The 12,939-nt window shown below is 37.4% G+C and overlaps 1 protein-coding gene across 1 annotated transcript; it reads right to left on the reverse strand.

The window, feature by feature from the left end:
- Positions 1-849: 849 nt before the first annotated feature.
- LOC139137563 (tripartite motif-containing protein 2-like) lies at positions 850-6,254 on the reverse strand. Its single transcript, XM_070705732.1, has 2 exons — positions 4,994-6,254; positions 850-3,169 (listed from the first exon to the last, which is right to left on the reverse strand). The coding sequence occupies exons 1-2, from the start codon at positions 6,014-6,016 to the stop codon at positions 1,943-1,945; spliced, it is 2,250 nt and encodes a 749-aa protein (XP_070561833.1). The 5' UTR covers positions 6,017-6,254; the 3' UTR covers positions 850-1,942.
- Between the last annotated feature and the right edge of the window lie 6,685 nt (positions 6,255-12,939).

The following is a 12,939-nucleotide window of genomic DNA, read 5'->3' on the forward strand; positions in this document are numbered from 1 at the left end:
CTGCAAATTTTGCCTTAATTTCGCCTGTGGCATAATGGACTTTCATTATATGTAAAAACTGCGTAAAAACTATTTTGAATCATATATCAAAAATAAGTATGAAAACAAATTGTTCTGTCGAGGTTGGCATGTTTGAACATTAAACGTATATGCATATGCCTTTGAACATCTTGCAAAGTCAGTTCCAGTATCAATCATGGCAATGCAAACATGCATAGGCTGAATGTACAGAAAAGCTTAGCCAAATATATAAATTCAAACAGGCATTTAGCTTCGACAGTAGTGCATTACTACAGAAATATGTGAGGATATAATGAATATAATGACAATATTAAGAAAAAAAGGTATTCTGTCATTTTCTTGTACACATCAAATTCAAATAATGAGTAATTAAGCAAACCAAATGTGTTTACATTTTACAGTAATTGACAAATAAATGGTGGTTAGTGACTGGATCAAATAAGAATACAATTTTTCTGAAAGTTTTATCCCCTACAAACCATAACTAACCTAGGGGCTGATTATATGGCTGATAGAGCTCCTCTATTATTTCATCAAAGAATGGTATCAGTGCATGTGTCAAAAAAAGTCAAATATAAAGACAAGTGAAATGCATGTTCTATTGTCTGATAAGGCCTAGGGGATTTTTGAAGGAAATATTCAGAAATTTTCAAAACCCTAATTACACAAATTTTACTGAACATGTCTACCTATAAGAAGTTAGTAATATTTATAGACAGCAGATCAGCAATACCAGATGACATGTTTGGTGAAGCATGGCAAAATCAGAATTTGATGAGCAATAGATTTTGAAAAAAATGACCAAAATGAAACAAAGCAAACTTAAAAGATTAACATGTGCAATTTTAATGCTAATTTTATAAATATAAATGAAGGCACCCCTTCACACATTCATATCAAATTCATGAAAAATAGTCCACTAGTTGAAAAGAACAAGTTTTGAATAAAGATTTACAAATGGCATGTTATCTACTATTGACTCATTCTGCATGGAAGACATACAAAGCATACTACCAGTTATAAGACTTTTGGCGAGAGATCTTTCTCTTACATTGGCCCTGCATTATGGAACAAACTTCCTTCTGACCTTCGCCACTCCAGCTCTACCCTTTCTTTCCGCCGTTCCCTCAAGACTTTTCTCTTTAATTAATTTACAGTAGTTTAACCTTTTCGTTTGCCTAGTCTCCAGTCCCGATGATTCAACATTTCCTCTGATATTGTATTTTGTCATTATTGCGCCTAGAGCTCTGTTCAGAAATAAGGCGCATTACAAATGTACTTCATTATTATTATTATTATTATTATTATTATTACAAGTTGACGAATGTAAAGGTCCTTGACAGTAGTCTTGCATACCTCTGATAAAACATGAAAGTAGGAAGATATATGGATAAATACAATTATATATTTGAAATCAATGGAATTTGCATAATTTCAGGTACTGTAAACATTCATCCAGGGTAAATCAAAGGAAATAAACGTTGCTGTGTTGACAAGAAATTGTTATGACTATCAAATGTAATGTTGGACATGACATTGGCTCTTCACTCCAGAGTCAGCATTCCCTCACTTGAATCTACATAAGCAAAGTAACGACCAAAGAGAAGTCATCAGTAGAGCCGAAAGTGCTCTATAACCCAACACTGATGTACTTGAGATAAAGTCATTTTATTCTCAAATCTATAGGAATATGAATTCCAAAAAAAAAGGAATTATCATACCCATTTCCATTATATTAAAAATAGTCTATTAGAGTAAAGATTGCATACATCTGACAACCACATGAAATAGATGTACGGCCAAAAACATATGGAAGTGAGAAAACATGATCATATACCCTATTTAGTTGCATCAAATATAACAATGTTGTTCACACCAATATATATGTACTGCCAGTAATTTGGCAAAGCTTTCTTCCACTTCAACATCCCGTATATGTTACCAGACGGGAAAGGTCACCAACTATCATTTTGTATTGCATACCATCAACAAGACACAAATTGGAAGGATGTCTTAGCTCACCAGAAATTTCATGAACACATTTGCCTTCCTTGTTGTATACCAACACTCTCGCATTACCACTATCACAAATATAGACGTGATCAGCCCTGTCAATGACTATTCCGAGTGGACGTGATAAACTTCCAGCACCACTCCTTTCATGATCACCAAAATGACGGAGATGTGAGCCAAAGGCATTTAGCAACTGAACACGATTGTTGCCATAATCTGAAACAATCAAATTATCCTTTGAATCTACAGCAATGCTGTAGGGATGTCTGAACTCTCCTGGACCACTCCCAAGTTTTCCTATTTTCTGCATCAACTTTGATTGCAATGGAATTGCATATATGCAGTGATGGAGACCATCCACAACATACAACACCTTCTGGTTATGACTAAGGGAAACATCGCAAGGGTCACCGAACTTGCCTTGGTTAATTACATCTATTAAATCACCATTAACAGTTGTCACAACAATTTGGTTATTACCACCAAGGCTACGCTTTCCACTGGCGTGACTAACGAGTCCTCCATCTGATACATAATAAGTATCTTCATTCGACACTGCTATACCTGAGGGACAAAATGGTTTCTTTCCACGGAATGAGAACTTCAAACATTTTTGAAAGTTCAAATGCTTATCAAAGACATAAATCCTGTGCTTTTTCATATCATTTACAAGGACATGTCCATTAGAATCAACTCTTACACAGCAAATCATTCCAAACTGATTGTCAACAGGTCCTTCAGTGACCACTCTATGCAAAGACCACTGGTGGCGATTCACAGTGATTTGGTATGGGGAGCCTCTGATTGGATCACCCTCCAAAGTCACCGACAACCAAAAGACCCCGTCTTTATCAAAGAAAATGCTCAAGATACCTATTACATTACCAGCATGGTTTGTACCTAGGTGTTCTATAGGAACAGGTTCACCTTTTCTACTTCCAGGTTTTACTATCTCTGCCTTTAATGAATGGCTGGTTATGTGAGGGAGGTCGCTGTGGATAGTTATTGCTACAGTATCTTTCACTTTGATGTCTTCTGGGATGGTGGCATGAATGGCAGTGTGAACATTAAGAGTACCAAGAATCCCTGATACTGTGAAAGGTCTCTTTGAAAAACTTGGCAAGGTGTACATGTCCTGTAAGAGAATAGGGCATTGAATTAGTAAAATTAATGAAATATACAGTTATAGGGCATGCAAAACAATAATAATACATCATCAATGCTATGGCACATGTCTGATGGAATGATGCGTTTGAGAGAAAGTTAAGAAAATAGGGAAAGAAAAGATGGGATTTAACTTCATCTGCTTCCTAAATCCCATCACTATGGCTGACAGGTAAATTGTAATGACCAACCTTTGTGATGTATTACCACTCTTTAGGAAGAATCTAAACTAATGATCATACTGAGATTTGACTAATGATAACTTGTTCAAAGTTAGAGTTGAGATCATTGTAATGTAAACGACATGCACATGCTACTTTTTGATAAATTACCATGAAATGACTTTCAGGAAAAGACACAATTCTGCACGTAACTCACCGCAGTTACAACAAGTCAGAGCAACTATTAAGGAAAGTTTTGGAACAACTTTACGAACCAATTACACAAGTGTGATAACATTTAGATCAAGTTCACTGTCCATTCTTATCGGCATTTCAGTGTTATTATGCCTATCAACATATAGCCTGAGAGCTATGTAATATAGTCGACAGAAACAACATTGTTGGACAGTTGTTTTATTCATATATGAAATACAGCGTCTAATTGAAAAAGTTCAGTACTAGTAAATATGCAAATATTCAACCTAAAGATGTTGGTCCTGTTATGTGTGTTTCGACACTATCTTTGTTACAAGCTTCACAAAATTTTATCCAAGTATGATAATTTGCCTCTATCATGCCATTTACACCCGTCAATAAATAAATAAAATAAATATATATATATATATATATATATATATATATATATATATATATATATATATATATATATATATATATATATATATTTATAACGCTCTGCTTTTTGCATTGAGCACTGTAATTTCCCTAGAGGACATCTGTATACTTCAATATATATAGAGAGAGAGAGAGGAGAGAGAGAGAGAGAGAGAGAGAGAGAGAGAGAGAGAGAGAGAGAGAGAGAGAGAGAGAGAGAGAGAGAGAGAGAGAGATAGATAGATAGATAGATAGATAGATAGATAGATATATAGATATATAGATATATAATATCATAATGCACGCTTTGTCTAAATTCTGTGTATTTTATTGCTCAACATTTTTATTGCCTCTTCAGATATAGGACCTATTGCAAGAGTGTGATTAAGCACATGGGATGAAATGAGGACTTTTGACCCTTCTTACAGGCAAAACTTTGGCGTTAAATATGTTTTTTACAATAATGTAGATTTAAACCCATCATTTAGTAGAAAATGTGTATTTTTGACATTTGAATTCGGCCAAAAATGTAGACTTTTGTCATACCCAAATTTAATGGAGTTTGTTCATTGTAGTCTGAGCTATCTAGGTACACCTGAGCCAAAGGTGAGACTTAGTGGCCGCCATGGCTCAGAGTAAGTTTTGCATCCCTGCATGCACAGTTTATGGCCTGCATGTTTGCAGAAACGTCACATTGTACAGTGCTTCGTGCTTTGATTCTTATATGGGCACTCATAAATTAAATGATATCGTAAACCACATGCCTCTTTACGGCAACAGCTCAGCGCTACCCGGTTTTGCGTAGGTCAGCGGAGCGGAAATTATGCTTTGGCTCGAGAGAATGAAATTACATGGAGACAATCAAGTAAATATCAAACTTGCCAGAACGAACTTTTCTTTGCCTGTTTTTGAACCACTTACCTTTCTAAATTTAGAGTGGACACAACAAAAAATTACTTACTCTGGACTAAATCTAAATGGTCAAATCAAACAAGAGTTTCGGACAACATGAGACTTACTTGTGTACTCGGAACTGCTGTAGTCAACACTTCATCTAAATTTGCAGAAGTTTCGGCTGCCGTGGAGACCAACTGGACATCTTCACCATAACGAATTAGACTCTGCACGAAGACTCCAGTTGTTTCGACACCCTCTATCATCTGTGTCAGTGTTGTTCCTTCCGTTTCCATACGTACTTTACTCTGCTCATACCTTGACTTCAGATCCTGCAGAACTTTACCCTCTTGTTCTCTGATCATTCTCGCAATGTTCTGCTCTGTTTCAAGTGTGTGCTTTTTCACAATGTTCACCTCTCGTTGGTATGTTTCGTCCAATTCTTGTGTCTTGGTCTTGAATTGGACAAGATTCTGGGTAAGTTCTGTTGCTTTAACTTGCAGTTTTTCAAGCTTACCCTCGAGAGAGCGTCGTATGCTTTCAGCCGCTTCCTTTATCTCCCTATGTTCATGTCCATGATGTTTGACGACCGCACAAGCCGTGCAGATAGACGTCTCGCAAGTATCGCAGAAGAAATCAACTTTATTTTCTGGACATGGATGACCTTTGCAAGCTACAGATGGCTGTGCTAGTGCTGCATTGTCACCTTTAGCACGTTCGTATTCATCAAGAGTCATGATTCGGTGGTGTCTCGTAGCCGGATTCTTAACATGCATGTTTGTACAATTTCTACAAACATAAAGAGAGCAATCTATACATCTGTTGATCGGAACTCCTTCTTGACAAAAGTCGCACTTGCTACCTTGATCGTCTTGCGTCTGAGCTGTGATAATTTCAATGATACTATTTACAAGAATGCTAGGAGGTAATTTCGCAACGCCCCCAGGTGGTATGGGACAGGGTCTACGACATATTGGACAGTTTAAGGCGTGTTGCGTACTCACTAGTTCCTCTAGACACTCCTTACAGAAAGAATGGTGGCAAGGTAGTATCTTAGCATTTTTGTAACGCTCAAGACAGACGATACAGGTCAAGATCTGTTCATCGATCTCCTTGGTGACTGGCTTGTTGACTTTCGATGCTGCCATTGCACCAAATAACTGCAGACTTCTGGCCTAGGCGGGGGAAACAGCTCTGACAGCCAGCCTCGGAGAATGGACCTTCCGTGTGGACCTTGACATTGGCAGTGTACAGTATACACGCTACTGGCCACTGAAGCGTTGGCAAGACTTGAAAGTTACCTCTTCATAACTCGGATAAGACATTTCCACGGATGTTAAGGTCGCAATGAGGACATCAAACGACAGGAACAGAAATTGTTAATTTTTAATTTTTACCTGGTTAGCTTTATTGTAACGAATGAGGGCGCCATCTTATAGTTTCAGCGCTAAGGGACGGACCATTAGATCTTGGGAGGGGGGTGGTCAAAAACAGAAAAAAAAATTTCAGAGCAGAAAGTTAGGAAAAAAAAAATCTTCAAACTAGTTTGCAAAATGAAAAAAAAATAAATAAGAAGACAAAGGCGTAAAAAAAAATCTGCAAAACTCTTTAAAATTTTGAATTTTTTTTAGATTTTACCGACAGTAAGCAACTTTCTGTATTTTTAATACATCCTCCCGGCACATTTTTAATTTTAATTTATACATTTAGAGTGACTGTATCCCTTATACTGGAAGTTGTGATTATCTTATCTTTTCAGGACTTTTGTATTCTGATCACTTGAAAATTATGAAATTATAGAGCCTGTTTTCTACTTGTTTCCTGCGTACAAACCAAGCAGGTACACTAGGTAAAACATTGAAACTATGGTAAGGTTGTCAAGACAGAAAGTTGTAGTTGCATTTTAAGATCAAGGTAAACAGATGCAGGCCACATCAGTTTCATTTTTTTCACAGCATTTTATTACAATGATGAATGCAAGAATGGGTGAACAAGTAGAAACACGTCAATAATGATAAAACAACATATCAAGTCATTATGTATTATTTTGCTTTTAAAAAGGCATTTTCAATTCTTTTTTCTCAAAAAACAGCCTCAAATAACAACAGCAACACATGTTTTAACATTCAACAATACACTACGTAGAATGCCATCTATCCAACAAATCCCAACACAAAAACACATAAAAGGGTTGAACTTTGAAAGTTTCTCGATAGCAAATACTGAATAAATCTGCATGGTTAATCGTTTTTGTGTAGCAAATTTCAAAGAAATTGGACAAGCCCTTTCAGAGAATACAGATTTTTTGACCATGAATGGCATAAATTGCCCAAAAAGACAAATATTGAAATTTCAACACATCTATACACATCCAATCAATTTGGACATGCTGCTACAGAGAAATAGATGTTTTGATCAAAAAAGGGCAACAATTGCTCTAAAAACACAAATATGCAAATTTCACTATATTATTTAGCTTATTTTAGCTTCTCAGCTTGTCAAAATCAATTGTAAATCATGAGATATGCATGATGTTTGGTGGGGTGAATGTAGGCATTTCACCATGCAGTAGAAAGGGAAGCCAGGAAACCAAATAGTCAATTTTCAAACTATACGAAGCTACTGAGGAGCAAGAAGACCATGTTTCAGAGGAAGATGTGTAATCCGAAAAAAATGCTCCCAAAGTGCCACCAAATAACACCATTTTTATCTCTATTTTTCAAAAGCTCCAACAGCAGGAGGGGGGACACCCCCTCCTGACCTCCCCCCGCAAAAATACCCCAAGCGCCACCAATAACACCATTTTAATCTCTATTTTTCAAAAGCTCCAACGGCAGGAGGGGGACACCCCTCCTGACCATCCCCCGCAAAAATACTCCCAAGTGCCACCAAATAACACCATTTTAATCTCTATTTTTCAAAAGCTCCAACGGCAGCAGGGGGACACCCCCTCCTGACCTCCCCACGCAAAAATACTCCCAAGTGCCACCAAATAACACCATTTTAATCTCTATTTTTCAAAAGCTCCAACAGCAGGAGGGGGACACCCCCCTCCTGACCTCCCCCGCAAAAATACTCCCCAAGTGCCACCAAATAACACCATTTTAATCTCTATTTTTCAAAAGCTCCAACGGCAGCAGGGGGACACCCCCTCCTGACCTCCCCACGCAAAAATACTCCCCAAGTGCCACCAAATAACACCATTTTAATCTCTATTTTTCAAAAGCTCCAACAGCAGGAGGGGGACACCCCTCTCCTGACCTCTTCCCAGTGACCGCTTGCGTGGCCGCTTGTGGTGCTTGGCACCACATGTTTGCCCTCTTTATCTTCAGACAGCGACGAACGAAAAAAAATTATACATCTGAAAATTTACTCTGAAAAAAAAAATTTGCACAGCTAATCTCAATTGGAAAAAAAAAATTTCAGAAATTTACAATAGTAAAAAAAAAAATTTCACAATTTCATTGTGACCACCCCCCCCCTCCCAAGGTCTAATGGTCCATCCCTAAATCCTGGCAATCATCCAACACAACGCAGGTGACCTCTCGGCTGGCGCTGTGTTCAGAGACACCTGGAAACGGTCACCGTCATGGATCTGGCGGTCCCGTTCCCCATGGCTTTTTTAGCTTGAGCAAAATGTTATTGTTTTCGATGATATGTGTCAAATAATATATGTGGAACTGATATTAAAATTTACTTTTTCTCGGTGTCAAGTCTTGTACATGCATGAGATCGCTCTGGCTCTAACCCCATAACGTGGAGATTTATAAAAAATGTGGAGTACACTTTGAGAAAGATCATATAAATGGCACATAAAGATTATGGGTATACCTTAATTATCCATGGTACAATGCGGCTAGTCAATATTTAAGCAATAAAACTACACCCGGCAACGGTTTACCACGAGCTTTTGACCAATTCAAGACAGATTCACGACTGATAGTGAGTGCATACAAGTATATTGAATAAACCGGACAAAACAGAGTGGTATATCCGTTGCTTAGATTGGTCATCGCTATTATATAATATAAGTATATTAAAATTCTTCGTCAAAAGCAACTGCGATCTATCACGGATGTAACACGGGTATTCTCACGTCTCGATCAATCAGATTGCTGTATTTGCGCCATCAATACACTATGATGAGTCCATTTATTCCTTGAAATGGAAAACAGAAATTAGGCTGATAATCAATGTGTTTACATTTTTGGTCGTGTTTATGAAGCGCTTTTAGTCCTTTTCGAAATAAACTGTTTTTCAACACCAATGAAATTATGCGAAATCGGTAAAAACCCTTGTTGAAATGGAATCTGTGGTACATTGCGGCCAGAACACGATTAGAACTAATTCAGGCCAGGAAATTAAATCTTTATATTTTTCAAATTTCTCAAAAGCATTGGGTACCCTATAGCTGACTGTTGCAATATTACAAATTACCAATAAAATCAAGTGCATTGCTGAAAGAGAAAAGCATGTGAGCTTATATTAGCGATTAAACCGACATAAGTTCACTATCCAATTATCCCAAATTAGTTCCAATCGTGTTCCAATTTATTCATTCAAATAAAAACTAAAAATTTGGCTAATAATCGGTCTTTGAAACGTTTTCTTTGTACTTTCTTATCCCTTTTCGAACTGAATGGATTGTCAGAAGCAGCAAAATTAAGAGAGATTGGTGAAAACCCTTGTGAGGATGGTACTTTGCGACCGATCAGATTCCGTGAACAATTTTTCGACCTGAAATCAAACAATGGTAGTCGTGAATGAATTATGATTGTAAAACGAAAAGCTGCGGTAGTAACCGTTGATATCAAAATTATTGTTTTGGCGAAATCAAATAAGATTTATAAGTTCTAATGGGTTTTCTAAATCAATCACTTCATTTCGCCGCATATAACCATTAAACCATAAAAACAACAATTGATTGGTTACTATGCTATATTAAAACAAATAAGCTTTTTAAGACAAATTTCGAACCAGGAAACAAAATTGACTCCGATACTTTGAATATAGTTTTCGGGGATATCGCAAAGCAACCCCTCCAACCGCCCGTGGAAATGACAGTATTTTGTCACACTCACTTTTTCTGGTAAAACTCAAATTAAAAATTCAAAACAACAGTCAGGTAGAGTAAAGTTGGAAGATACTGCAGGGTCACGCTAAAGATCTATACACATGAGAAAAATGGCATGAGGCCGAGACTTTTCGATGGCATTTAACCATGCTTGAACATTTTGACGAAGGTACGAATCGGTTATTGCTGAATGATTGGCTCTCAGTGATTTGAAAGAAATTGGCATCAAATCAGTCGATATACTGAATAACTATTGAAAAAGTAGCAGTGTAACGATACCCTTTTATTTCTCTCTACAAGAAGTCCCCCGTGCACTTGTCGAAACAGTCAATTTCACTCAGTCGTTTGTCTCATCCTAGAGTCAATGTGTATCAAATTTGGAGTAATGAGCGTCGAACCACCGAAATTTTCACTTGAATTAAGCACAGGGTGACTTGTTTTGCTGAAACACTTACTATTCATAATTTCTACACCAGAACCAGACCCGATACGACAGTCCAGTGGGCGGGTCAATATTGCATTTTCTCCTGGCGATATTTCAATCATCTGATGTCGTTCTAAATACGTGTAAAGATACGCTAAAACAATTGTGCTTCCATAGCTGTGTGACAAGGAACGTTGCTCCCGCCCTACACTACACTCGTGTTCAACTTAAAGTCACTCACTATTGTAGAAATGACGAGTAACTTTTAAGTAAGAGTCAGTAATTGTCTAAAAGTTTGTACATGTATGTATGTGTGTATGTATGTATGTATGTATGTATGTATGTGTGTGTGTGTGGTGTGTGTGTGTGTGTGTGTGTGTATGTAAACGTTTGTTTGTTTGTAGGTAGGCAGGTACTAGGTAGGTAGGTAGGTAGGTAGGTAGTATGTACGGATTGATGGGTTGATGAATGGATGGATCGATGGATGTATTAAAATATTGAAAATTGCGATATTGAAAAACAACCAATAATGATGCCCTTCTGTAAAATCTGATAAAGACAATCGCTGAAGAAAACAGAAACATGAGTACCTGTTGACATTTTTAAACTATAATTTTATATTTTGTGAATGAATTATGATTGTTAAACGAAAAGCTGATGCGGTATATCAAAATTGTTTTGGCGAAATAAAATAAAATGACTCATTCTAATGGGTTCCCAAACAAGCGTTTTGCTGCATTAACCATTAAAAGCAAAGGTTGATTGGTTACTCTGCTATATTAAACAAATACTGCTTTTAAGGCAATGTTCAAACCAGGAAACAGCATTGACCCCGACACTTTGAATATAGTTTATGGTGACCAAAGAGCAACTTCCGGCAGAACTGACAGTATTTTGTCACACTCATAAGGTGACGACTGTAGACGATCTATACGATCTGACGATCTATACACTCGCTACATGAGAAAAAATGGCAGACTGTTCCATGGAATTTTAACCATGCTTAAAAATTGTGACGAAGCTACGAATCAAATATTGCTAATATCAGGTGGAAGTCACGAATTACCTTTGAATGATTACTCTCCCTGTGATTTGAATGAAATTGACACCAAATCAGTCGATTTGCTAAACCCTATTGAAAAAAATAGTGGTGTATCGATATTCTCTACAAAGTTACCAGTCCCCCACGCACTTTTCGAAACATAGTCAAATTTGATCATGGAACACTGTAGTGTATTGCAGCTCAGTCGAGTTCCGTCGTCGAGTCAATTTAATACTTATCTTATTTGGAGGAATGAAAATCTGAAACGCTATCACTCCATTAGAATAACACCTTTTCCATCCAAATTTCCATCAGCACAGTACTAACAGGAAACAAAGTTAACGAAAAATTGTGACGTCAGGTCAACTGTAGGTCATTTGCATCTCATAGCGTGCTTACAATTGCAAATTTGGCCAATAATTCAAAAGTAGGGGAACCTGTCAAATTCCTGACTGTGGCTACCGGAATGAAAGGCGTGTTGCGACCTAGAGTTGACTTGGGTAAAACCAGAAGGTAGTTACTACCTCCGGATCATCTTATCTTAAAGCATGCATCTATATGCAAATCAGATCTGGCCATTACGTACCGACCCTTACTGGTAGCTAGACAATCGTACCACAGGGTGGTCCCGAAGACAGACGCTTCCTTGTTTACGTTACGGAACACTGAACACCATATCATGCACCAGTGGTCCCGAATGTATCGCCGCGGGTTTGGACTAGGGAGGTAGGCGCTTCTACCTCCGTTGGTGGAAAATTCACATTTGTCAACTTGAAGGAGGTTGACTTCAAATTAAATTTATAAATGTGGCAGTAAACTTGACGGTGATGGCGACATCGAATGTATAAGCCTAATTTTAGGCATTGGCAAAGAAAAGATTGCCATAAATAACCGCGCCAGCTCACTCACAATGAAATTGTACAGTCTTGGTTCAGTTTATAATTCAAAGTTAGAGGAGACTCAAAGGAAACTCAAAATACTGCAGTGCTATATCCGCGAACAAAATTTGCGATGGTTTTGGATAACTGTTGTATTGCTGTAATTTCTATAGTTTGATGTTGTAAAAACTATACAAACAACAGCAGCAATTTCTTGATAGCATAAATAAAAAACCAAACTAGAAGATTTTGGGGTAAAATATTATCAAATATTCTGAAGGACGATTTACTAGTTTCTTCTCATTGTTGAAAACCATTTTAAATTATTGTCACTGAAACTGTATTTGATAGACACTTCGGTCTGACACAAATGTCTTGAAGGCTACATCGACATCCAACTGCCGCCAAGCGCACTGCGGAAGCGACCATAAAAAGCCGAATGTCTTCGTCTCTCACGAAAAATTGAAATAGAAAATCTGCGTAAATAAGCTTACATACAGTCTTCTTTTGAACTTTTCCCACAATGCAGTTGTCCAAGCGAGTCAACTTTCCCATAAAACGTTCAAACGTAATTCGATAAAAAACTAAAAGGACTTTTAAATTATTCAGCAGCGAAAGAATGAGGCATCAGCTTCAATATTTTCCGGTTAGCA

This window comes from Ptychodera flava, chromosome 7 (assembly GCF_041260155.1).
Source record: "Ptychodera flava strain L36383 chromosome 7, AS_Pfla_20210202, whole genome shotgun sequence".
In the NCBI taxonomy this organism is placed as follows: Eukaryota; Metazoa; Hemichordata; class Enteropneusta; family Ptychoderidae; genus Ptychodera; species Ptychodera flava.

Excerpts from the sequence above, each read along its gene's own strand:
- LOC139137563 (XM_070705732.1), bottom strand. The coding sequence starts at position 6,016 with ATGGCAGCATCGAAAGTCAACAAGCCAGTCACCAAGGAGATCGATGAA. Across the intron at positions 3,170-4,993 it reads CAGCAGTTCCGAGTACACAA|GACATGTACACCTTGCCAAG; the intron begins GTAAGTCTCATG and ends ATTCTCTTACAG.